At 42.6% G+C, this 27,620-nt stretch overlaps 1 protein-coding gene across 2 annotated transcripts in view; it reads left to right on the forward strand.

Annotated features, from left to right (window-relative positions):
* The first annotated feature begins 15,740 nt into the window (after positions 1 to 15,740).
* Positions 15,741 to 27,620, forward strand: part of PPM1H (protein phosphatase, Mg2+/Mn2+ dependent 1H) — a 133,197-nt gene continuing 121,317 nt past the window's right edge. For both annotated transcript variants that reach the window (XM_053977997.1, XM_053977996.1), the window contains exon 1: positions 15,741 to 16,029. In XM_053977997.1, the coding sequence (XP_053833972.1) occupies positions 15,794 to 16,029 (236 nt within the window). In that variant the 5' untranslated portion in view covers positions 15,741 to 15,793. The remainder of the gene's footprint in view (positions 16,030 to 27,620) is intronic.

Raw genomic sequence — 27,620 nt, forward strand, 5'->3', positions numbered from 1 at the left:
CCATAAAATTTAGTTTTAATTTTAGTGTAACAAAATGTTTGTAACACCAGCACCAGAACCTTTAATTCCTGTGTAACACAAGATCAACACTATTTTCAGACAGCTGGTTTTTACTTTGTATTTTTGCTTCAGAAGAAATCATTAGTATCTTTCACAGAGGCACACTTTCTGTGCTGTTATAATGCTGTTATCCAAAACACATTATAGAAGCAGGTTCATCATCTGAACAATCTTGGTCTCATAATATCTTTGTCAGTATTGGAGAAAATTATCTGGTTTATTAATGGCTGCTGTTTACCTAGAGTTTTTTCTGCAGAAACAAAATAATGCAGACCTCTTGCTATCTCTGTGTCAATATAAAGTATATTTTCATGGAGATATTAAAGAAAAAGGTAGTGGTTTTTATCATTTATTTTATCTCCATTATCAAGTCCCAGCTTGAAGTCAAAACCTCAGTGTACTGGATTGCAACCACATAATAATATTTGTCTCCCATGTATTTTAACTATCTGTCATGTATTTTCCCTCTTGGAATATATATTGAAAAATAGAATATGGGGATGCATTCAGTATCTCTACTCAAAACGGAGATTTTATTATTTATTTCAAAGGGATAAAAAAGGGTTTGCTTCAAGGATATTTGTAGTTTCATTTGTTATCACTTTATTTAGGCATATTTCTGATATTTTCATATTTGTACTAAATCAGATGGGGATCAATTTTTATGGGAATGAAACACAAAAAAATTCAGTCGAGAAATGCAGAAATGTTTGCTGGGTATGCAGTCATATAACAATCAGAATTTGTTATAGAACTCCGGAGAAGGAATGCCCTGGGGCAAGGTAACAAGGAAATTTATTCTAAGGATTTGAAGCATTGAGGTTGTAGTTCAGATTAAGAAAAGCCAAACCAACCTAATTTCCCTCTGTAGTGCAACAAGTCTGTAAATTTAATATTTTTTGTGAAGTTTTGTCATTTTGTAGGACTAATGGTTAAAACTCTTTTTCTGGGAAAATGCCTAATCACATCCAAAAGAAAGTGAATCTTAAAGCCACACATTGGCACATTCAAGGAAAATTAAATTTTAAATAAACCCAAGTAAGTTAAATACACACTTGTCCAAGAAAGGACTGTGACTTGCCCTTGTGTAGCAAGATAAGCTACGTGTGTGAGAAAATAAAGTTTCAACCTCAGAACTCTTATCAGTCAATATCTAGGAGAAGGCAATTTGCAAAATAAAACAATCCAAGACATTTCATTTCACTAAACAGATTTGAGGAAATCATGACATGCTTATAAAATTTGGGTGGGGGAAAAAAGAGAAAGGCTTTATCTGTCATAAAATATACATCTGCTATTCTTTCTAATGTCTTGGAAATAATGTAGTTTCACTTACAAGATATTGAGGATATCATTATGCTCCCTTCCAGAACAGAAGTTGTTCTTCCTCAGCTCATTTGACTGTTTTTGCACTATGATTTAGGAATTCCAACACAAATATTTAACCATAAGGAAATATTGCAAGCAAAATATTATTTGTGTACAAAAATGCTTCAATTTAAAATAGAAGCAGTCCTCCTTTGACAAGGTTAAATGTAACTTTTAACACTTTAAGGATGCCAGCAGATAAAACACAGAAATAAAAAGCAGAAAGCCAAAAGACACATATGGAGTCAACAATGCTCTTGAAAAACTCAGCAGAGGGGGCTGGCGTTCTCATACATGGGACAGCCTTCAGCAAGCCCTGCAGGGAATGGGTCTACAGCTCAGACTTCTAGAATGGAAAAGAGCAGCTGCTTTGCTCTGCTGTCTTGGTTTTGCCTGGGATAGAGTTATTTTTTTTTCCTAGTAGCTCGTACAGTGCTGTGTTTTGGATATAGTGTGAGAACAATGTTGATAACACACTTTGTTGGCAAGTAGTGCTTACTTAAGTCAAGGACTTTTCAGTTTTCCATTCTCTGCCAACAAACCGGTGCACATGAAGCTGTGAGAGAGCATGGCCAGGATGGATGACCTAGACTGGCCAAAGGGATATTCCATACCACAGAACATGAAGATTAGTACATAAACTGAGAGGACTTGGCTGGGAAGGGTGCTCACTGTAACGGGATGAGCTGAGCATCAGTGGGTGGTGAGCAATTGGATTGTGCATCACTTGTTACTCTTGGCTTTTATTATTCTCTTTTCTTATCTGCTTTTTCATTGCTGTTGTTATTAGAATGATTGTATTTTACTTTACTTCAATTATTAAACTGGTCTTAACTAATGGATTTTGCCTTCTGATTCTCATTCCTGTCCCACCAGGGATAAGGAAGGAGAGAAATGGCTCACTGTATTTGGGCCAGAACCCCCCGGGGACTACTCTGACCTCTGCTCTTCACCTTTCAAGTTATTTGCATCTCAGCAGGACATGGTTTAGCTTTCAGTTGGCTGACTTAGCTTGAAGTCTAAACACAGTTGCAAGAAACGGTTGACACCTTTTGATCTCAAAAGTCTTCTTTGTAATTACAGCTGAGTTGTCTCCTTTCCACTCTTGGGGGATGCAAGTGTATCTGTAACTTTGAATTGCAAAGGAAGAAGATGGATAGGGGCTGCAAGGAACTGGAAGTGGAACCAATCTTTTCCACAATGCAACAGCTCTGATTTTTGTGAGAGACACACTTGTGGTAATTTCCCCTGTGAATCACACTGCTTCGGTGGCAACAACAGTAGGGGAAATCATAAAACTGTTCCTGAATCTGACCTGCTTATGCTTGTGCACCCACACGGCAACCCATTTGCACAGCTGGACGTTAACCCCTTCCAGTTAGAGTGAACTGGGATGCTTATGGAAGAGCAAGCTCTCTCCCAGACAATGCGTACACCACAACAGTGCCTGGGCTGCCTCAGCCCCTTGGACACTGAACAGGCATCTCGGTGCCATCTGGCAAGAGGCTGCCCAGGGGTGCAGCCCTGTCCCTGTGCAGAGCAGCAGGGGCTGCAGGCAGCCTGGGGAGCACTGTGGACATCCAGGGGCAGGGTGTGTGCTCATAGGGATCACCCCTGCACACCAGGACAGACTCAGTCATCCCGTCCAAATTGGAAACCTCTTCCACTTGAACTCAGGTGTCTTACAGTGTCATATACCATCTACAAAAACATGAGATGTTTTATATTAACTATATATACAGGCACATAAATGCATGTGCATAATACAGCTTTTTTTGCTTTCCTACAGAGATATTTTTTTCCCTGTACAGAATAAGCAGAAACCTTGGGGTAGCTTTTTTTTCCCTTATACTACATTAAACATCACTATTCAGATTGAATTCTAGTGTGAATCACAAAATTATGTCGATGCTTCAGAATGTAAGTGCAGAATTCCCTTTTGGCTTTAATGGCATTTATGAAAGAAATCAAAGGAGCTTGTCAAAATTTAAAATGTGGTAATATGTTACCTTCTAGCTATTTTTAAAATTTTTATTTTATTTCTGCAAAAGAAGAAGAAAAACCAATCTGAAGAGATTTATATTAAAAAATCAAAAGATCCACCACCCTGGAGGAGATTCTCACATTAAGTTTCTCTTTATTATAAAGGCAACAGTTTTCTGCATAAATGTTGTTGTTGTTGTTATGGAATTAATTATAAATTTATATTTTATTTAGAGTATTCTGAGCTTCCATGCACTTTTTATTATACAAGATATGTGACTACTGTGACAATGGCTAGAAGTCATATGCAGAAACACTGAGAACTTGTTTGGGAAGAGACTGAAGAGGAAGAACACATATGACTCATACAAAAATGCATTGAGCATTGTGTTTCTACAAAAGATAACTGTCTACAAGCCTGAGAAGCACAAGCTGCTGTGATCTCATGGTCTCTTTCACAGAGCTCCCATGCTGGCTTGCATCTGGGTGGTGTGGAAGACAGCAAAGGTCACCCTGGTCTTTGAAAAGGGCAAGAAGGAGGACCCAGGGAACTACTGGCCAGTCAGCCTCACCTCAATCCCTGGGAATGTTAAGGAGTGCCTCAATCTGGAGGCCATCTCTACCCATAAGAATGACAAGAAAGTGATCAGGAGTTGTCAGCATGGATTCACTCAAGATAAACCATGTTTGACCAGCCTGGTGACCTCCTACAATGAAGCAACTCCTGAATGGATGAGGGGAGAGCAGTGAGTGTTGTCTACCTCGACTTCACCAAGGCTTTTGACAGCTTCTCTCAAAATATCTTTATAGGCAAACTCAGGAAATGTGGACTGGATGAGTGGACAGTGAGGTGGATTGAGAACTGGCTGAACAGCAGGTGCCAGGCCAAGTGAAGGCCACATCTGGAGTATTCTATCCAGTTTTGGGCTCCTTACTACAAGAGAGACATGGAGCTCCTGGAGTGGGTTGAGTGGAGGGCTACAAAGATGATTAAGGGACAGGACCATCTCTCTTCTGAGGACAGGCTGAGTGTACTGGGGCTGTTCAGCCTCAAGAAGAGAAGACTGAGAGGGGATCTTGTCAATGTCTATCGGTATCTGAAGGGAGGGTGTCAAGAAGATGAAACCAGGCTCTTCTTGGTGATGCTAAGCAACAGGACAAGCGGCAGTAGGCAGATACTTATGCACACAGAGTTCCACCTGAATATCAGGAAGAACTTCTTTACTGTGTGGGTGACCATACACTGGAACAGATTGGCCAGAGAAGTTCTGGAGCCTTCCTCGCTGGGGATGCTCAAAACTGTCTGGATGCTGGCCTGTGCAATGTGCTCTGGGATGATCCTGCCTGAGCAGGGAGATTGGACCACCTGAGCCACTGTGATCCCTTCCAACTTTGCCCATTCTGTGATTTTGTGACTTCATTGAAGTAGCCCTGGCTGAGAGTGCTTCAGTTTACCTAGGGAGAAGCAATGGGCTTCAGTGCAGGTTGTAAGATTATAAAACTAACACTGGATTTTTCCTCTGGAAACTCTGTTGTGCTAACACCTGCGTTATTTCATTTCACTGTGACCATGACTGTTACCCAAGCTATCAAAACTAAAACCACATGCATGGCAGCTCCCCTTTACTACTATCTTTTGTATAATGATTATTGCCAAAAAAAGGACAGAAAATATGGTTAGTGCTAATCCTGCCAATGTTGGTACAATATGGTTATGTGCTTATCTGCCAATGTTGGCACATCACTAATTTTGCATGGGTGAGCAATTCTGGCAAGTTACCATATAAAAATTAATTTAGGCGTATGAATTCTTGCAGTAATACTATTACGATACAGTAAGTTTATTTTTTTGAATCAGTGTTCAAGATATAACAAGTGCTTAACTCCAGATCCAAAATACAGCTATGGGTACCTGATGGAAATGCATTGCTTTTCGAGAGCTGCTAAGCACACAATTTTGTTGAAGGCAAAAGGTGGCCGAAGCCAAGTGGAAGAAGATTTTAAAAATCAGGTTTGCTTTCCTTGGCAGCTTCAGAAGCAGTTGGAAACAGGTTCTAACCCTGTAGTTTCTTATGGCTGTGTTTTGCAGAATAACAGCATCAAGGGGGCTTAAATGGCTATGAGTTTCCTATATGAAGATCTTCACAACTCTAAAATTACAGGCAATGTTGTTTAAATCATTAATATTTACTAAAAACTAGCAAATCACTCTTTATTCATAAAATCAGTAGTTCCCAAACTTCTTTTTCACCAAGAACTGCAGTCTTTGCTGAAACCTTATTATGAAACAAATAAAGGCATTATTATATTATGATAATAGTCTAAAATGATAATAATCTGTATTACTGAATTAATGTCTTTATAATTGCTGGATGCCTTTTCCACTTCAATGTTCTGCTGCCCCATCTTAAAATATCAACCCTTTTCCCCTGTGTGGTAGCTGCTATCCCCCTCAAACCACTTCTCACTATGTCTTAAGCATCTAATTTCTTTCCCAGGAGAGGTAAAGACTTATTTCCTGTTTTCATTCTTGGGAGGATTTCTGGTCAATTGCAAATCTGTGCTCAGGGAAGAGACCCTACCTTGGGACAAGCCCTTCCAGACACAGGTATCACATAAAAATGCTGGGGCATGGTCAGTGCTTTACTTAGGTGAGCCCCCTGCACTCATAGAGAGGCACAGCAAGCTCAGCATACTGCAGTGCCAAACACCAGTTTCAGTCCCTTGCTAAAAAAAATACCTGGACTCTTGCTGGATGGCTTTAGGACATCGAATAAAATGATAATTGTATGTGTAAGCTACAGTCTTGTGACACAAAATCCCTTGTGAGGAGCATATGAGAACAACACAGGAAACTTAACAGTGTTGTCACTCTTTTCCTTAAACGTGTTTGTTTACAGTCAGGGCATAGCTGGGTTTGACTGAAAGCACTAAGAGATCAAACTTTCCTGAGAAACTTCTCTCAAAGAACTTCATCCTTGAAAACCTGCTACATTAGTGTAGCTGCCAGCAGGGTTGGAGAGATGCCTGCTTACCAGCATTTTTAAATGCTTCCTATGCAGTTTATACAAGCTTTTCCAACCTGCTTTGAATTTCAGGCTTCATCAGATTTAATGGAACATCACAGCTGTGTTTGTGGTGTCAACACTTTTCTTTGGTCTGTTCTTGAGCTGCAGACTCTCTCTCCCTGCTATCATGACTTTCACCCTGACTTTCAGGCCTGCATCTCCCCCTAACTGCTGCTGAAACAGAGGTCTGCCCAGCAGGGTTATTTTGAGCACTGTCAAGGGAAGTATCTCACAGTGCTCCTCACCAACATAAACCCTTTATTGTTAAATAAATAATGCCTAAATATAGACTATACTTTTGCAGATTTTTCTTAATCATGGGTCCTTTTTTTGGAGCTGTAAATTCCTGTAGTTCAGTTAAGTCCTTTTGTAAAATTACAAATGGAGATATAACGAAATCCTTGGAGGAAATACATTTTTGCTTCAGGATAGCAAAGCACAGGCACAAAGGACCAAGGACAAGAGCATAGATGTGACCATGCTTCCTATTTTTTGACTCAGGATGGGTTTGTGAGGGCTGGAGCTTCTAACCCCAGGCTGAGCAGCCTCCAAAACAACCCCATCACATTCACTGTCAGTCCCACAGTGTGCTGGCGAGAAGAAGGCATCAAGCTGCAGCAGAATTACTTTACTCTTGTCTTCAGGGAGACCAGAATCAGTTTTCCTGAGGCTAGCGACAGATTTTGGACTAGCCATGGGGTACCATAACTGCACCGCCTCCTCAGAGTCTGAGGGATTGTGCCAGCCATGGGCAGCGAGCCCTTGGCACCTTCCCGCTTCAGGCAGGGCTTTAGGAAAGAACTCAAGTGGAGGGTAAAGGAGTGTGAAAACATGGGACAAAAGGAACTGCCCTGCAGCACAGTGAGAACTGTTTTCAGTGTCTGAGCTGGAAAACAATTGGCAGCAACCAGCATTAGGTTATGGCATGCTAACTATTTACTCTCATTGCTTGAATGCATTTGAGATGCATGTATCGCTTTCAAAAGAGGCTCCAGCTCCATAGAAATAATTAAAAAAAAACCCCACAAACTTTAAATTAAAAACCAAAGCACTGTAGATTCAGATGTGAAATCACAAAAAATTATTTTTCCAGAAGGTCAGCATGTTTATTCTATGGCAGTTATTTGGGGGAAGATCATGATTCTTGCTGTATTGCTTTAAATCTGTTTAAAAGCATATTTTCTACTGGGTTTCTTAGGTTATTACACACAATAGTTGAAAGACCATGACCCATAAAAGCCAGAGGTTAATTTGATTTTCAGATATGTCAGCTGGAGTAAGCAGAAGGTTGTGCAGATTGCCTATTGTTGTGGCATTGTGTTTGCTTAAGACATTTCCCGTGGCTGCCTTGGCCGCGGAAGCAGAGGTGTTCAGACAGTCCTGTTTGAACTTTTTCCCCATCAGCTCATTCCAGAACTGAACTGACTTCCCCCAATGCAACCTTTGCAGTGCTCAGTGCTTGGTTTTTTTTTATTTTTGGGAGCATTTGAAGAAGCCTGGTTTCTGTGAACTTGGAAGATCCTTCAAGTTAGCTGCATTGAGTACTGCATTACAGCACAACTGAAATGGGTCCAGTTCTCAACCAATGAAGCTCCTGAGTGTTGCTATACTCAGGATGGCCATTTTCTGGCACATTCCTAATGCTCTCACATGTCTGTCCCTTGACTAGCAGCACTGTAGTGCTGAATTAAGCCCTGGGTTTTTGTCACTAAATCAGTTCAAATTGAGATAAATGAAGCAGATATAAGAGATACATTTTTGTGCCTTTAGGAAGAAGCATGAAGATAATTATTCCATTATTATTATTACAATTACTACTACTACTACTGCTACTACTACTGCTGCTACTAGTACTACTACTGTTGCTACTAGTACTACTTTTTTTAAAACTCACTCTCTAGGAGATTTTCAAAAGACCTAGCTTCTAATCCATAAAAAAATAAGTAAAAAACAAAGGCAAATCAGTCCCAAACCCCTCCATAAATAAAACATGGTGAGGAAGAATTAATTTAAATAAAACTGTCATGAGCATTAATAAAAGAGACCACTCAAGTTATAAAACAAAAGCAGGGGAGAAAGAGAGCCATGTGCTTCTCTAGGCTTAAATGCTTTAGGTCCCACACTACTGACACAGGGTTTTGCAGAAAAAGAAGCAGATACAAAAGACCCTTGAAGGATGCCGTAGAAGAATGGATAAAATTTCTAGTATCTTGTTTCATGACTAAACCAGAAGAGCTTTTTTTTTTCACTCTAACACAACTCAATAAATATTTACATACTCACTTTTATCTCTTCATCAAACTTTTGGATGTGCCAACAAATTCTAAATCCTCACTGTTGTTGTTGTTGTTGTTGTTGTTGTTGTTGTTGTTGTTGTTGTTGTTGTCTATTGACAAGGTTCCATGTATATTAGTTGTACCAGTCTGAATGACAGTATATTAGTATCAGAATGTCATGTATTTGGGAAAGCAGATAATCAGACTGACTGGAGAGGGCCACAGACACCACAGACCAATGCTGGAATGAACACAAAAAAGGAATGAGAAAAATAGTTTCCATATTCCTGCTTACAGAATATGTACAGAAATCTAAGAGCTAAATGCAAAAGTAATATAATTTCTTTAACTTTCTCTGCCATCATTCACTATAGCTGCAACTGTGATTTATGAAAACATAACACATCTGGTAAACTCAGCCTGAAGTCTAGGACCCAGGAGTTTTGACAACTTGCTCAAATATCCTACTTCCTTCCTTGGCAAAAGTATCTGAGAATGAGTACCACATAAGGCACATATGGGATTTCATATGTCCAAGCTGATATTCAAACCTTCAAGTTCTGCCAGAACTGTTTATTTAATTAATAGAAAAATATTTTAAAAAGCACTGCCTATCTCTAAGCATGATGATTAAGGCTTGACCATGCTGCCAACAAGACCATGGCTGATATGCATTTGAAAGCCAATGCCTAGCTGGCCTGAACTGCAGAAAAGCTCGTGTAGCAGAAGCCACACCTCAAAGGCAGGGAGAGAATCTTTATTCCTGTTCACCATCTGCACCTAAGCCGCCACCAGCAGACAAGAAGCCCCTCATCTGCCCATCCTGCTTAATCTTGAGACATCCCCATGTAAGGAGTGTCTGCAGTGAAGGCAGCTGGCAGGTTACTCAAAAATTCCCCTCCACGTAGTACATGTGAACCACTTCCCTGTGTGTTTAACCCATGTTTAATCCAGGCACCAGTCAAGACTATCTTGTATTCTGAAACATGCTCCCACTTGATCTGAAATGTTGAGGTAGTTGAAGCACATGTGCCTGTACTCAGTCAAGCTTTTAGTACTGTCCTCCACTCCTACAAACACCTACATGTCCTTTTACCTGCTTATTTTCCTGTTGTCTCTGCATTGGAATCTATTTGATTACTTTCAGCTTTTTTTTTTTTTTTTTTGCTGAAACTGACAGCAAAAGTGTTGCTACTGCTGACATTTTGAAGCATCTCACATCATCAGGGCAAGATGTTCTTTCACAAGAGCCAGGGCAAAGGAGCCCCAGAGAGGATATAATCATCTTGCTCCACCTCCCCTATGAAAAGCTGCCAACAGAAGCACATAAACAAACGAATCCCTATTCCATCCCATTATTAGCAGATTTAGCTACAGGCATTCAAAAGGAAGATATAATGGAAAGTAAGAAGAGACTGTAAAAGCAAAATCATAATGATGGTGCTTATTGTGAAATTATAAAATTATTTTCAGGATATTTTCAGGTAGATTCTTGTAGAAAAAGTCATTCTGTAGCCTTTGGCAAATGTGACACTTGCAGGCTTATGGACAGCTTATGTTGAAGTATTTATATTTATATAGATTGCAAGAAGTGTTATGATTTTGTGACATCTTCTGCTGTGATTGCTAATCAATTAAGATCTCTCCTCAGAGCCTTTTTTATGCCTAGGTATGTAAATGAAGACTGCATTCATGCAGCTCATAATGTTGCAGTTATTAGTCCTCCACTGTGAGAAGGGATATATACCCACTTTTGTGGCATGAATACTTTTCCCACTCAGCTGGACAACATATTTTTGAGTAAAGACAGGGCTGCAACAGGCCTTCTCTTTTTATCGCCTCCAAAATATTTCTGGGAAGGTGCAGAAAGAATGAGTCTGCAAAAGCAGGAGGGGGAAGCTCTGTAGGGAAATGAGAACCCAGGGCCCCAGCCCCTGCTTTGTTAAAACTATCCTGATTCAGTACAATAGTTGTGCTAGGAAAATACCTTCTCAGTTAAGTCCTAGTGGTAAGAGAATTTCTAGTTTTTGAATCCCTAAAAGTATAGGGTTTTAACCACTCAGCATGACCAAGAACAAAGGTAATTCTCCACGTGGAGAATAGGAGTGGGGCAGACAACTTCCAGCTCCTGTTCCTGCCTGCCATCCCAGGTCTCCTGATGTGTCCATGTTGCATATTAGCACAAAACCCACGTGTACAACTAGTTTCACACTAGTCTAAAAGAAACTTTGTATATTTGCTTGCCCTTCCCATGTCCCCAAGGCACACAGTGCTTCAGCAGGTCTCTGGTACACGCAGTACTCAGAGGACGACCTGCAGATGAAGAGCACCAGGCCATGAAAGCAAAATCCTGCTATAGTCCCTGTAGCCTGACAAAGCAAAAATACTTTTGGGTTTTGGTCACTTTGTGGCTAGGATGGCAGTAGAAAAAGAACATTTTACCCTAAATTTCATATACGAGGGCTTGGCCCTGATAACATTTTATGGATTTCGACCAGATGGCAGTCTTCATTTGGACCATTTGGACTACCCAGCTCATGCTCTGTGGGGGACTTCAATGGACCACAAAGCCTTGGGACAATCACACTAACCATGTTCTGATAAAGATGCTCTCTCTGAGCTTCAGTTGCAGAAGTCTCCCAAAAGGAAATCCACATATGAAATTAATATTGACTAGAGGATGGTGCAGAAGATACCAGGTATAGCAGAGGAAATATACCACTTCAAGTATTGCTAACATTTATTTCTTTTTAAGCTTAATTGGTGCTTCTGCATGCAAACTGGCAAGAACACCAACAGCTTCCATCTCATCAGCTCTGATAAGCCTGGAAATGCTGAATGCTGGGGGTTGCTGCAGGCAGGCAGAGATCGGTTATTGCAGGAAGTAGGTTTGATGTCTTAATAAGAGGCATTTTGTCCTCCACATCACTATGATGCTTCAGGCACTGTGCTTCTGAAGGGTCTTTCTCTAGAGATAAAGAGCTTCCTCATGCTAATTAAAGGTTGCACAGTCCTTTTGAAAAGGTAAGAATAACTTCATTGATCACCACATGACGTGGTAATCTTCCTGAGTAGAATCATATGCAAAAATAAGGCTTTCAGTGTTTTTTGTATGGGAATTAACAGAAAAATGCAACCAATTCTACTGTCAAAGCTTTTTTCCCCTCTGCATATACAGCTTCATCCCATAAAGTCAGACACCTATTCTGACACAATCTCTGAATTAGTTCCACAGCTCAGTTCACACCTGTGGATATTGACTACATCTGTGATAACATGACCCAGAAGTTCAAACCTGCAGAAATGGTACATTCATCTCACATCAGACCTACTTATTCTCTCACCAAAGTCTTTGGGAGCTTTTATTACCTTTATTCAGAGCATGAAAAACACAGGAAAAAAAAAACTTCAAGTAAGCAAGCAACATAAAGTATAAACAAGGTACAAGCTAGTGAGAGTTACACTGTTGAAATAAATTTGACATTCCTATGAGGCAGAGCCCCAAGTATTGCCATATTATGCAAAAGAAACAAAGAAGAGCCTGCACCAGAAGTATTTTTCATTATCAGAAAAATTTTAAACACATCAAGTCAATGCACTTTCACTGGATACATTTCCAACTAGTCCACATACAATATTTTCTGCTCAAGTACTTACAAGCTAGAACCAGAATCTTTAGAGTCAAGTGGATATTTCATTTTGCAAGCTTTTTCTTTATTCAAAGTGAATTTTCTTATAGTTCTCCAAAAAAAATAGCTACAAAGGTAAAAATAAGATACAAGAAAATGGAATGAAGCTGCATCAATGTAAGGTCAGATTAGACATTAGGAAAAGGTCTCACTGTGTTTGGTCACTGCAACAGGCTCTCCAGGGAACTGGCCATGGCATCAAACCTATCAGAGGTCAAGGAGCATCTCTTATCCACAATAGTTCTTATCCACATGGTTTAGCTTTAGTTAGTACTTCAAGGAGCAGGGAGTTGGACTCCAGGATCCTTATGGGTTCTTTCCAATCTGAGATATTCTATGATTCTATATAAAAATCATACCTACAGAGATGTTATGATAGCCCTAAGATTTTTTTTTTTTCTGACTGTAAGTATTTGTCTCCTTTCCTCCTGGTTGTGTGGAATAAATTGATAGCTGGAAGGCAGGACGACAACTCAGAGGGATCTCAGCAGCCTGGAGAAATGAGCTAACAGGAACTTGCTGGAGTTCACCAAGAACATGTGCAAAATCCTGCAGCTGGGATGGGGAGAACCCATGCAGAGGGCTGACAGTCAAGGAGGCATCTTCACAGGAAAAGGCCTGAGGATCCTGGCAGGCAATAAAGTATCAGTCACCAATGTGCCCTTGCACATATTGGAGTGTATTAGCAATAGTCATGGGAATGATCACACCCCTCTGAATGGCACTTGTGAGAGTATTGTGTCCAGTTTGGGGCTCCCTAGCTGACCTACTGGCGTGAGTCCAGCAGTGGGTCACCAAGGTTCTGCAAGAAGATGTTGAGATAAATGGATTTGTTCAGCTTTTAGAAGGCAAGGCTAAGGTGAAGAAACCTTACACCTGCCTTCAGCTACCTAATAAGATGGTACAGAGTGGAAAGAATCTCAGAGGTATTCTCAAAGGTGAAGGGTGATAAGAGGCAACAGACACAAACTGCAACAACAGAAATCCCAAACAGATGCCAGGGGGAAGAAAATTAATTCATGGAACTGGTGTCCAGAGAGGCTGTGGTATCTCCATCCTTGAAAATCTATCCTTGGAAATATTGAAAACTTGACTGGACAAGTTTGTGGAGAATATAACATAACTTTAAAGTTGGCCCTGCTTTGAAAAGGAGCTGGAGGACATGATTTTCAGAAGTAATTTCCAATCAGAATTGTTTTATGCATGAAAGTTTAGAGTGTTCTTTGTGTAAATCTATTTTCATTATGATTAAAATTATTGAATTTGTTGAATGCTGAATATGATGCATGGCAAGGTGGCATAATTCAGATGCTTCAAAGAGCTCATATGAATGCATTTCTGGCCCACACGCAGCTTCACTCCCCAGCATGGTTACCCATTCAGACAGAAAAGTAGATTTACTCCAATGTCACATATAAGTTAATACTTTAAAAAAACCTCCAAACTGTCATCTTTCCATTAGTCATGGGATTGCAGAAGGACAGAGAGTCGATTTTAAAACATTTGCACAGAGAATTCAGACATGGTATTTTATTGGAACTCAATATCCAAACCTTTAAAGGTCTACATGCCACCAAGAAAAATGTCTGGTTTTTTCTGGACCAGGTGGATCACTGGCTGGTAGATATGGAGAACTTGCTGAGCCTTGCAGGGACTGATTATTACTTCCTTTGAGAAGTGAGGCTTCACTTCTGACTCAAAAGCGGACATGACCCTCTTTCCCAGAGAACTGAAATCAAGGCACCTCTGTACTTTTAAGCATGAAGAGGCCATATCCCTCCTGTTGTACTGCTGTATCCTTACAACATTTTTGTACCAGAGGTAAGAATCCATACATTTCAAACAGTGCACAGATCTGGTTTGAGCGGTGAGCTGCTAAACTGTCTCCCCATATGTCTCATCTGGGCTTTTCCTTGTCATCTTGCAGAGATAATAATTTAAACTCTAATGTATTATTTCACATTTCTCCCTCATGTATTGTGTGGAATAGTGACAGCAGTATGGGGTTGGAAAACAACCACTGCATTCTCTCTGTTTCAGTTTTAGTCAATGATATTTTCCAACGTTTTTGGGTCCAATAAACTGCAAAGTTTAAGTTCCAGTACTTCACTACTCTCAAGGTTTGCCGTACCTACCTGCTCTATTTTGCAGGTCATTCACTGCCTTTCAGTGAGACTTATAGCTCTCAGGAGGGCTGCAGAATCACATGGCTCAGACAAAGCCTTGCTTCAGAGGACAGACTTCTTACATGCTCCTGCTCCATTCCTACATTTCCTTAAAGCTTGGCACACCCAAATCTGCAACCCCTCCACACATCTGGGTGACCACCACATGGAAGAGACCTCCCAATTTATTTTTTTTTTTTTTAAATTGTGAAAGAGTATAACATGGCCAAAATAACACAACAAGAGAAGAAGGGTTTAAAACATCAATGTCCGCAAATTTGAGTATTTTTGGCCCCGTCCTTTCACTTTTGCTCCATGACAGCATCCTAAACGTCTGGAGGTGCGCGGAGGAGCCTGGGGGCTGCCGTCAGCGCTGACCGGCGGACGGGCATGTCCCCGGCCTCCCCGGGCAGCCAGGGGGAACGCAGGGCAGGTGGGCAGCAGGGCTCGCTTTCGGCCACCGTCCCAGGTTCTTTTTTCTAACAAATGGCTTCCTGAGGAAAATATCCTTGGCGTGTTTGAGCAGAAGGCAAGTAAACACTCCAAGCGGGAGTCTTGTCCCTCAGGATCAGCAGGCTCTGCCGGCGCTGGCTCAGCCCAGGGCAGCAGGGACAGCGCACTGCGGGCGGCGATCTCCAGCCCCCGGTAATGCAACTCCGAGCGACTCCGAGAGCACTGCCTCCCGGGCAGCTCATCCCGGAGGCGGCCGCGGGCACGACCGCGGGTCCCGGCCGCATCGCTGCGGGCAGCCGGGGGCGGCCCCGCCGGGCCCAGGCTCCGCCCGCCGCGCACCTGCCGCGGGCCGGCCCCCGGCGCGGGTAGGCGGGCGGGGGCGGCGGCCGCCCGTGCCCGGCGTGTGCCAGGAGCCCGCCGGTGCCGCAGGAGGAGCAGGAAGCGCCCGGGCGAATCCAGCCGCGCTATCACATGACTCAGCAGCCGCTGCCGCCGGGCTGAGTTCACCCAGCGCCGCGCCGGGAGGGGGAAATCTGCAATGAGGCCTCGGCCCCGCGGCTGCCCCTGAGCCCGCCGTCCCTCTCGCCCGGCTCCGCGCGGCCCGGCGCCCCCACTGCGGGAGCGCGGCGGGGGCTGCCGGAGCCGCCTCCGCAGCGCTGCCCGCCGGCGCGCCCCGCTCCCCGCCCTGCGCGGCGGCCCCGGCGCTGCCGCCGCCGCCGGCGGGGGGTACTATGCTCACGCGGGTGAAGTCCGCCGTGGCCAATTTCATGGGCGGCATCATGGCTGGCAGCGCGGGCGCCGACCACGGCAGCGGCGCGGACTTGCCCCTCCGCTTCCCCTACGGGAGACCCGAGTTCCTGGGACTGTCCCCGGACGAGGTGGAGTGCTCCGCCGACCACATCGCCCGCCCCATCCTCATCCTCAGCAAGGACACCCGGCGCTTGCCCTGGACCACGGGCTACGCGGAGTGAGTACGCCGCGGCGAGCAGGTGGAGCGCGGCCGAGCCCGCTGCCCGCGCTCCCGGGCGCACCGGCGGCGAAAGGCGGCGATGCCGAGGGAGCCCCCGGCGGGTGCCGGCGCTGCCGGAGGCGGGGGGAGCGCAGCCCCGGGCCTGCGCGGCGCAGCGGGAGCGGCGGGGGGAAGATGCCGGGGGAGGGGAGCGGCATCCCCGGCGCTGTGTGTCCGGCCCTGGCCGTAGCTCTGTACCTGGGTGGCTCCTTCCTGAGAGCCCGAGGATGCAGACGGTCAGCTGCCCTTGAAAGTCCCCGTGGGAGTGGCCGGTACCCGGGTCGGCGAAGGATGACCAGGGGCAGCATCGGGCTCCCCTAGCCGTAGTGACGGCTCCGGGGCCAAGGATGGGGTACCCGCCGCGTACTGAACAGCAGTCTCGGTCCTTGACCCTGGAATAAAAAGGGCTTTTGGTAGGAAACCCGGTTTGGTTTGTGTGTGTAAATACTTCCCGCTGCCCAGGAATGGTGAAATCTGTGGGGTTTGGAACACCTTCCTGTGGACCTGACAGCCGTTGTGCTCGCTGGTGGTGACCAGTCACATATCGCTCAAAAGGCATTCCAGTTTGGGGAGACACTTGAGGACCACAGGCTCCAAACTGAAAGAAAAAAAAAAATCCATTGGCTAGCCCCTAAACTGGGCTTTTCAAATGGTTTGTTGCCCTGACTCACTCATATAATGGTATTTACTTTAGGTGTCTGATCAGGACCTGGTTGTAGCCTTGCCAGCCAGGCGAAAGGCAGTGTTCCTTTGGATACGTCCAGCTGGCAGTGGGAGTAGCTGCAGAGGCAAGGCATGTCCTTGCACTTGATGCCTTTATCGGTAGGCACATTGTTTTCCTTGGGGATTCTGGGTGCAGGATTCATTATTTGGTTTCTTTCTGTTACTGCTTCTAAGTCTTGAGCATATCTGGCCAGCCATGTTGCTACCAACTCAGGGATCACTAAAGTTACTAAGTTAGCCCTTCCAGACTACAAGTTGTTTTGTATAGTCTCTTCAGACATATATGAATTCCCCAAATAGCTGTTGCAAAAACTACAGTGAAGGCTTCACATTGTTAGGGAGCAATCACTAGCTTTATTTAAAAGTTGTTACATCATTGGGGATGCTGAAATGGGAGATTTAAAGAGAGATTTTAATGAGATATTTAAAGAATTTTAAACTGGATTGTTCTCCTATTAATAAAGAATAGGTTAGTGAGCAAATTCCCCATGAACTGTAAGCTTAAATATTTAAAAGTAAGCTCTAATTGTTCTGCCACTATAATAGTCCCTTAAAAAGCCTTTCTTTCCAAAATAAGTACATGCTGCTATTTTCAGCTTCAGTGAAATTCTGTGGCTTTCAGCAAGTAACTGTAATTGCAAGTTGGTGACAAAGTGGAAGAGAGGTTCTCTGGCTCCCAAGTGTGTGCATCCCATGAGCTTCACCTGAGACTGCTGGGGCAGAAAAATGTGGCTGCTGGAAAGTGAACTTTTCATTGAGCCTGTTGATGAAACGTGATGTGAGAGAGTGTTTGGAGATAAAGTAAATGGCTCTGGTGGTCATAAAAGCAGAACATACCAGGATTGTTTTCATATACTTGTTGCTCTTCCCTCTTGAGCTTTGAGCAGCTTGGTTAATTGGGAGGCGTAAAAAAGTCACTAGCTTTTTCAGTTCCTGTTGGTATCTATGTGAAAAGAAGTCTCCCTTTTGCTTTGTCCCAGGTAGCTTTTTTATTGTGGGTTTTTTTTTTTGTTTGTTTTTTGTTTTGTTTTTTTTTTTTTTGTTTTTTTGTTTTTTTTTGGTTGGTTGGTTTCTGTTTTTTGTCTCATCCCCTTCCCTTGCAGTTACTGGCTCTGGTGCTGGTGGAGCAGATCTAAGGGAAAGGTGGTACTTGTTAGAGAAAACTAGTGAATGTGTTACTACCCTCTTCCCAGAAGTATGTACATGATGTTCCAAAATTGGGGATCACTGTAACGAGAAGATCTCAAAATGCTCACTGTGGAGAAGCTGAGAGGAAAGCAGTGCCACCAAAATTGCATTGTTTTCCAAAGGCAAACCATTGAAGAATAAAGAAAAATAAGAAAATACAGACAAACTCAGATTTTGCCAAATACAAACTTTTTTTTTTGCTTTACTCATACTGAGCTATTACCAGGCTTTCTAAAAATAATTGTAAGACTTGCTGGGAGATGTGTTGAAATGATGTTTTTCTTTTGAAACAGGTTTGAGTTGCATAAAGAAAAGAAATGGAAAAAGTACCAGGAATATGAAATTACTATTATACATATTCTGAAGTTTGTTGGCTTGGGGAAAGCGGGGAATAAAGCGCTTTCGTGCTATTATTTAGCATTTTGTTAGTGTCTATATTAAGGAAACTATCAGAACAATGTTTGCCTTTTGTTACAATACAAGTGAGCACTTAAAGAATGTTAGGAGGAAGTTTGGTGTCCTCACAAGCAGCTTGTGATGTAACACAAAGGTCAGCTATTTAACTCACATTTTGCTAGTTTGCTTTGGTGTGAAGACATGAGAGAAGACATGCCATACCTGCAGTGTGCTGAGGTGCAGCTTCCCTGAGCTATTGCCTTTTTGTGTTTTCATGTTTTAGCAAATCAGCAAAAGTGATTGCAGTGTTTTGTTGGTTGGGATGCCTATGGACACAGGGATTTTTACTCCCTGAAGCTAATGAGAGGTTTGTTGTAGACTTAGAAGGTGGGAATTTGGCCCAGAAAGTGTAAGGGAAGTGCCACCTGTACTCTATCTGCCCTGATGTTGTGAACCATTGCACAGCAGGGTTTGGATCAGTGGATTTATGTTCCACACCCAGCAGCAGCATCTGTCTCACTATCTTTAGGAAGAAATTCTGGCTCTAAGAATAGGTCACCTGGAGGCTGAGTTTCTGGAAAGCATTTGTAATGTTCATGTTCTTTAGTTGTAAAACATGTCAGTTTACAGATGATACCAGAGTTCCTTGATGCTGTCATGTTGGTATTTCATCCAAGCTGGAGAAGGCATTTTGGGGTTAGACCTGCTTCCCATGCCAGACTGCAGCAGTTTGTATCTACAAAATACGCATTTTTTAGGGGATTCCTCTTGCTTCTTTGATTCCTGAGGATTAGTATTTCTTGCTAAACAACATATTGACAAAGTAGCTTATCCTGTTGGCTATTTCTTTTCCCTAGAATATGTGTGGTATGGGCCTGTTCATCTGACTTACTCCCCTGGAACAAGCATTTCTCCTCCACTCCACTTTCTTCCTCCTCTAGTACTGAACATTTTTTGTAATGGTTATTTTTGTAATATTGTTCGTTCATGTCATATCTTTTAACTTATTTCTAAAATTACCTACTTAGCTCTGTGATATTATGTAGTGAAATGTAAATTAGCCTTTATTTTTTATTATTAACTTTCCATCTTTTAATGGAGTGATCATTACGAAAAACATGTAGGCAGGCAAATGAAATCTTCAGAAACATACTTGGTACTGGGATAAAATATCATTGCTTCCTGACATTTTAGTGGGAATCCCATGGGGACTCAGCTTTCCTTAGTCAGTGAGCAGCCTAAAGGCTGTCTTCTGAAATTACTGTCTTGCTGTCTCTTCCTTGCATGACAACCCTGAGACCTTGAATTTCATTTCACCTCATACAGGATGGCAAAAGGCCATGTTTCAAAGAGATATACCATAGACACTTGTCTAATATTTGTTAAGCTCCGTAGAAGCAAAATTAAAATTGTATCCCACATCCAGTAAGCTTTTTAATTGTATTTAAAGGTATCATTTTATTTAGAAATAAACTTTTCATTTTTAATCAAGGGCACCCTTAACATAGTTCTCTGCATGTGGTTAGCTGGCATGCATCAGGAATGACCCTGGGAGAAGGTAGTCTGTTAACAAATGTTCTTTTAAGTCTGCCTTTAATCCAGAGGAGTAAGGAGATTTTCTGCTCTCTGAAAAGTTAAGTGATTTATTTGAATAAGGGTAGGTGGGAGGGATCCTACCTCACACTTTATTTACTCATCCCTTCCTCTAGTCTGCAAGCAGCTGCACTCCTCAGGCCACTGGGATCTCCTCTGGAGCTTTCCCTGTCTGAGCCACGAGCTGTTTTTTGAGCTTCTGCTTGGATTGCCCTGTTACCGAGAGGGAAGTTTCTTCTTTTGTCCCTTCCTGTGCTATTGTCAGTGTGTTATGCTGCTTCCCTGCAGCACTGCTGATAAGCAGCCCCAGTGTTCAACTCGGAAAGTAACTCGCAAAGTAAAGGCAGAAGCAGAGAGTATGTAACATGAAATGACCCAGACAATATTCACTGCATCTAAACTCTACCCAGAACATTATTTTTCACCTTTTTGTCTTTTGCTTTGTCTTCCTCCCTCTGTGAAGGTAGAGGATGAACAGGGTGGAGCAGAGCCTACCTCTCCTAGTTGAATTCCTTTGACTACATATGGCATGATAAAATAAATGCTAAATTTGCAAATGACAAAGAAGTAGCCTGCTGCTCATGCTGGTGGAGTTGCAGAGAAACTGCAACTGAGTAGCATTTTGTGGTAGAAAAACAAGCTTAGTCATTTTCCATCCATTTTGAATGTATATTCCTACAGTTCAGAATCCAGTACTATAATTGCTTTTCTAAACTGTATGAATCCTGGGGATGGGGCCATAGCTGATTCTTTTTTGTCACATGTGTTCTTCTCTTTCCTCTTGCCTTTCTGCCATCTCTTTGGGGAGCTTCAAAAGGTACTATGAAATACACTTAAGGGACAGGGGGAACAATTAGATTGTATGTTGTCTGTGTCCTCATGCAAGAGACAATTTTGCCTGCCTTTTAGATTTATTTTTTGAAATATTCTAAATGACACTTCAGATACCTTTGCAGTTCCGAGTTATAATACGTTTCCAGAAACTTTACTGGTATGTGTGTTTCTTGGCTTAAAAAGTCAATTTATTATCCCTGCAGTGCCTTTTGTTTGATGAGACAAAGTCCGGCTGTTTTTCCACAATGTTACATTTCAGAGATACTGTGGTTTCTCTGCTCTGCAGGCCTGCACTAGAAATTACACTTTCTCTTTGGTGTTGGTGGCTGCTGACCCATAATGAATGCAGAGTTGTAGGTGAAGTGTGATGACTGTGTCCTTCCAGCATTATTACAAGTTGTTTTTATTATTTTTTGTTTTTATTTTACAACAAAACAATTTTACAATTGTTTTTATTGCCATTATTATGGCAAGTTGTTATAGTTAAAAATGAAGAGGGGGAGCAGTTGATGGATTTTTTTTTCTTCTCAAAGTACTGGATTTTTTGTAAGGCTGATGATATTGCATCATGTTTTCTATGTGACTTAGTTTGTAGCAAATGAATGTACGTGAGAATTAACTGGAGGTTTTTGTTAAAGGCATTTCTCAGTGATCATAAACACTTTGGTGAGTTAAGATAAGACAGAAGTATTCTTCTACCTTTCATGTTCTGTCTAGACCAAACTATTTATTCAAATGCTAAGCATTTTAATAATGTTATGAAGCAGGTGAAAGCTTAACGCATCTGTGAGCTGAGGCAAGGCAAAACATAGAAAATGCTTGTCCTGAGTTGAATATTTTGATGTTGGAGGATAGCATAGGGCTTGCAACTACTGATTGCTTATTCTAATCCCCATTGTTTCTTATTAATGGAAGATAACAACACCACAGTCCTGCTCCTGTGAATTGGAAGTGATAGTCTTTCTAACCCTCACCTGGGAGCATGACTCATCCCCCATCTGTAAGCACATTTTTTGTGCGTGTTCTGTTTGGTACAAATTTCAGCAGGATGAGACTCATGGGGAAAGGAATAAATTTTTTTATCTTGTTCTGTTCGGTTGTCAGGTTATGTACACAGAAATAATTAATTACTTTCCTTTTTTAAACTTTTAAAAAATTGTTTGCAATTCTCTTTGTCTAGATGAAAATATTTTCTTTTATTCTTTTTGTAGTTCAGAACATAAGACTGAGTAGGATCTGATGAATGAACTAAAAACTCAAGTCCCATACATGTAGCTAGAGACAACTGAACAGTCTTCCTCTCTATGAATTATTCCTTTATGTATATTGTAATGTTAATTTTAATGTATATTGCCTGGCTCTTGTTTAAGCCTGGGTTCATATAAAACTGCCTACAGAAACCTCATGATAATTTTAAGAGCTTCAGAAGTCCCTTTCCTTGTGTAAGACCTTATGCTATAGCATCTAATATTTATGCAATGCCTCTAATCTGCCAAGTGCATTGCAAGTATTAATAATTTCAGAATAACCTTGAAGAAGAATGTACATGTGTAAATGTACTGGTTCTTCCAAGTGAAAAAAATGCAGTCATGAGGATAAGTTTTGGCAAGAGATTTGACATTAATGTGGAGAATGAATCTCAAGTTTTAGGTTCTATGTTTTGATGACACAGTTATTTTTCCTGCTGTTGTGTACTTGGCTTTTCCTATGTGGCCTCTGATTTCTTAGAACTTACAGGGGTTAAAGGAGAAAAATAGAAAGAGGATAAAAAAGGTAAATTGTGCTCAGGTGCTTTTAATACTAAGTTGCACAAACGTGATTCCGAATGGGGTGAGTATGAAATTCATCCCTCAAAGCTCTCTCATATTGCTAGTCTCTCAGAGGCTAAAGACTAGTGTTGTCTTGTTTCTGAAAGGCTTGCTTGAGCATGGTCCTAGCTTCTGACACCAGAGCATGACTGTGTCCTCCCAGGTAGCCTTCCTTTGGACTCTTCTGCCTTGGCACAGCTGGCAGTCAGCAGATGGTACCTGCAAACACTCCAGCTTTGTTCATTTGTCTCTGTTGCAGCTGCATCACTCGGGATGGGTGTAAGTGGGAGTGGCTTGGCACAGTTATCGTCAGGGCATAAAGCAAACTGACAGGGATGTGCCCCTCGGGGTGAACTGCTTTGAGCCTGTGGATGTGATCAAATGAAACATGCTCAGTTTGACCTTGAAAGGAGGCAGTGCTGCAAAGCACAGGTCATTCCTCTGATGGGATCTGTGTGCTACTTGAGAAAGAAATATGGTTTGTGGGTTTCAGGATGGGTTAAATCAGCTTTGTGAGCTGAATCCCAAATAAGACTTGGAGTGGGGGAGTGCTGTTAATGAGTGCAGAGAGATAATTTAGGCAGAGCAGACATAGCGCTTTGCTATGGCATGGGGCTGGAGTAGGTGCTATATCTGTGATGGAGCAGCATTTGCAAGGAAAATAGAGGCTCCTGAACTACATCTAACCTGGATCTTTAACCACTTCCCCTTGGATTTCTGTTCTGATTGAACGGTAAAAAGCAAGAGGTCCTATTGGAGAGCAGCACCTTTGTATTAGCTGTGCCTTTTGTTGTCTCTAATGATTTTTTTCTTCCTTCTTGTTAAACAGAAAGAGAAAGGTGACTTCTAAGAATTGGTTCCTGTTGCATCCCGGGTTTGCGTTCAGATTAGGGGTTCTGATATTTGTTAGTTAGCCAGTTCTGTGTACCCCTGTGCACCCCCAGGTTCCCCCCACCACGATAGTCTGCTCCGGTTCTCTTACCATTGGAGCTCACCATACCAGTCCTGTAACCACCCCTTTGTCCACATCGGAGAGTTCTGTGCCTGTCACCACGCTCCCGCAACCCCATTTGCCCTGGAGCCCCGTGTCCGCCCGTCGCATACCCGTTGGTTATCCCGATCCACGTCATGCCCCCATAGCCTGCCCCCATTGGGCGAGGGGGGCTTCTGCCTCCCTTGGCCCGCCCCCTATAACACCCTATGCCTTCCTTTGTTTGGGGCCATTTTTGTCCACGTAGTGTTTGGGAGTGGGTCACAGCTTCTCCACCACAGCTCTCACAGCCATTAAAGCTTTCCAGCCGTCCACGCGGACAAAGTGGACAATTCCTTTGCCTCTTTGTCTCATCCCTCGCGCTGACGGCAGAATGTGACCAGTCTGCCCCGGTGCGCGGCAGCAGAAGTGCTGGGGAATCGTGGCAAGCACCGGTCCCGCCGAGAAGCAATGCCCGAGCCAGGCTCTCCAGAGCTGCCCAGGAAAAACAATGCGAATGCCGCAGGTTCCCATTTGGCTAGTCATATTTACTTGGTAGGGTATGTTTGGGATGTCCAGGTATAATACACATATTATCCAGAGTGGTTTCCTGATCAGAGGTCAGGTAGAGTAGGTCACAGTTTCAAGTGCTCGGAGCACAAAACAGGGAGCAGAGCTGGTGAGAGAACTCCCAGCTTGTGTTGAGTTGCTCCACCCCTCAAATCCAACTGACACAGTGTGGAAGCTTCATTCAATGGTAGCTAGAGGGTCCAGAAAGTAAGAGATGGCCAACAGGTCCATTGAAGCCTTTTGGCTTCTTCACTTCTATCTCACTCATCCAGCAGCACACTTGCTGTCTGGTAAATGCTGCCAGCTGTACTTGGGGTTATAAGTTCCATGGTTGCTAAGTGGTTGATGCTGCATGAGCTGTTCAGTAGGTGAAGCTCATAAAAGGCTGCAGGCAGGTGTGATTCCTCCTCCCAATACTAAGGCAAGTGTTTGTCTGAAGAGTTTAACGTTCTCCAAATAAATACTGCACACAGTATTTCATCAGGGAAGCAGTGCTAGGATAAAGCCAGCCAAAGGGATGTCTGTGGGTCTTGATCACAGCATGGTTTAATTGCTGGAGTCTGGGTAGGGGAAGGACAAAAATAACACCACGCTGAGGCAGTCAACATTAGCAAGTGCAGTAGATAGTGCAGGAGGGTATGTGGTAAATGCATAATTGGGGAACACCAAAATATGGACCCTGTACATAACTTAGCAATCACACTGATTTAAGAAAGAAACTCAAGTAAAAAGAGGTTTAAGGGGGCTGTGGCCAGCAGACAACTTTATGGCATGAAGTAGGGTGGTAAATTGAGAGCTTTGTTCATTGTTTGGGATCTGTATTCAACACAGTGAGGCTTAAGGGGGAGAGAATCTGCTGAGGGAGTCTCGAGCTGCTTGAGGTAGAGGGGTATGGGCAGTGCTGTGTCCTCAGAGAGCCTCCGGCTTGATAGAACTGAAAATCTTGTGTGGCCCAAATGGGGACCTAAATGCACTGTCTCCAAGACAAGCAGGAGTTGAATGGGTCTGGTCCCCCAAGATCATATCAGCCTCTTCCTCCTCCTCTGATGTGGGGAGATCTGTCTGTCTATCACTGCCACTTGTCATAATGCCAGCTTGTTTTCAACTCTGTGAACAGTGTCAGACCCTGTAGGCTCTGCACTTTCCCCTCTTATGAAAGCAGGTCTGAGGTCCAGGTGGTAACTGTGGCTTAGAGGTGAATAACCATTTCTAATAACTTTTTCTTTTCCCCTCCCTTTTTCTTCTTTCTAAATTGCTACCCTAAGGTGTAGTCTACCTTGACTGACTGTTTTGATGCTGTTCAGGTTCTTTTGCAGGTAACAATAATGACACTGAAACTGTGATTTGAGACAGCCAGCTTTTGCCCGATTTCAGGGAGAAAGGGTGAGGAGAGGGAAAGAGTAGAAGACCATGTGCCATTGCCTTTATGGTTTCCATGGTAGTATTCTGCTACAATAAGGGGAGAAATCCACTGAGCTTTGATTGCATCTGATGTCCTGCATACCACTGCTCCAGAAATCCTGCAGCAAAATGTCCTTGGAGTGGTGTTAGAGGTCAGTGAGATTGTCTCTTTATAGGCATAGCTCTGTTTCCAAAGTCTTTGCAGTCAATTTCTTCTTTTGCTTCATCTGCTGGTCCTATATCCAAGTGCCTCTTGCGTTGTCCTGTCTGTATATCTACTCCATTGCATAAACATACAGACAAGAGGTGAGTTTTTTCCTCTTCTCTGCTCCCCACTGTGAGCCCTTCTGGATTTCCCTGATTTGTTTCTCTGTCCTTTGTGTCCTGTTATGATAATTTCTGCTTTCCAACCTCCCTGCAAGGAGAAAAAAAGATCCATCTCCAGCCAAGTTCTGCAGCAGATCACGTTTTTTTTTTTGGTTTTTTTTTTTTTTCCTGCCCAAATTGATTCATTTAGGCCAAGTATGATTTTTCTATCTTTAGGTATGTGTTAGAGACCTTCTCAGAAACAGATGATGCGTAGTGCATGTTTGTAATGCTGTAAAATACCTGTCAGTCATAACTAACAGTCTGGTCCTTGGTGGAGTTTTACATTAGAGGTGGGACTGAGGACACATCTCCAGCTCTTATAACTTGAGCAGTGCTCAATTTTGTGCAGATGTCTTGTGAAGAGACAAAATAAGTTACCTTGCTGTTCATCAGAGATCTGTGTATTTTCCAGATGTGGCAGGTCACCATATGAGCTCATGGGTTTTCTTAGGTTTTGAAACAGTTTGAGTGAAAGGTGAGTTTGGGCAACACTACCCATCCCCCCCCCCAACCCCCCAACTATGTGCTACTAATAGTTTTTAAAAAATTTATTATTATTCTTTTCTTTTCCCCTTCTCTCTCTCTCAGGAAGCTGTGGGTTTTTTGAGGGTTTATTTGGTGCTTTTTTGGGGGGGGGGGTTGGTTTGTTTGGGTTTTTTTTTTGTGTTTTTTTGTTTTCTTTTTTTTTTTTTTTGGTTTTTTTTTTGGTTTTTTTTGGGGTTTTTTTTGGTTTTTTTGTTTTTTGGTTTTTTTGGGTTTTTTTTGGTTGTGGACTTTTTTCTTTTTGATTCAGTATCTCTGCTGCCTGTCTGGGGAGGAGATGGAAGAAGCTGTGAAACTTCATAATGGGCAGCAACCTTTTTCTTACTGGTTGGCAAAAGCCTGCCTTAAATTGATTCAGGCTCAACCTTTGTAAATGAGAGCAGGGTCCTCTTCAGCAGGTTCAGGGTTGCACTGGATGATCAGTTTCAAAGGCAAGGGCCCCCGTGTTAACACTCCTGTCCCTGCCTTTATGACAAGGCTCATGAAGCAGCTGAGCAGCTCTGCTCCTACCTCAGAGTGCAAAGAGTTGCACCTCCCTTGGCTTCAGTGGCTATGGGGTGGGGCTCAGTGCCTTTTCCTCTGTCCCATTGCATCCCTCCCACTTTTAATTCCATGGCTCCAAGTTCGTGCAGGTGCCTTGGCAGGCTGAGTGAGGGTCTTGGGTTTTTAATTTGTTCAGCAGTACGTGATGCTTTGCAGAAGCCTGTGCAGTAAAGCTAGGGTCCTTAAATTGCTGGTTGTGTGTTTTGAAACCTCATTTTGAAGAACGTGCTTTTTCTTCTGAATTTGAAATTTGAATTTGATCAAATCCTTGAAGGAAAAAATCCCTTAAATGGGGAAAAAAGAAAACTTCTAATTTTCTAAGTTGAAATTTGCAATGTTTATTCTTTAGAAAGTTTAAAAGTTTTACAGTGAAACCTGCATTGTATTTGTGGTATCATGGTGGGGGTGGAATATGACTTTAGATTTTGGTATTTGGAAATGGAAAATAATAATCTTAAAGCTAGCCTCAGTAATTATTACTGCTTATATCACGACAAAGGTCAAAGTTTTATGTATGTTTGGTTTGATATGAGTGATTTACATTTTAAAAAATGTAAATAGAAAATTTTCTCCACTTCTTTGTCTTCCCCTTTGAACAAAAAAAAAATTGT

The sequence above is a fragment of the Vidua macroura genome, chromosome 5 (assembly GCF_024509145.1).
Source record: "Vidua macroura isolate BioBank_ID:100142 chromosome 5, ASM2450914v1, whole genome shotgun sequence".
Lineage (NCBI taxonomy): Eukaryota > Metazoa > Chordata > Aves > Passeriformes > Viduidae > Vidua > Vidua macroura.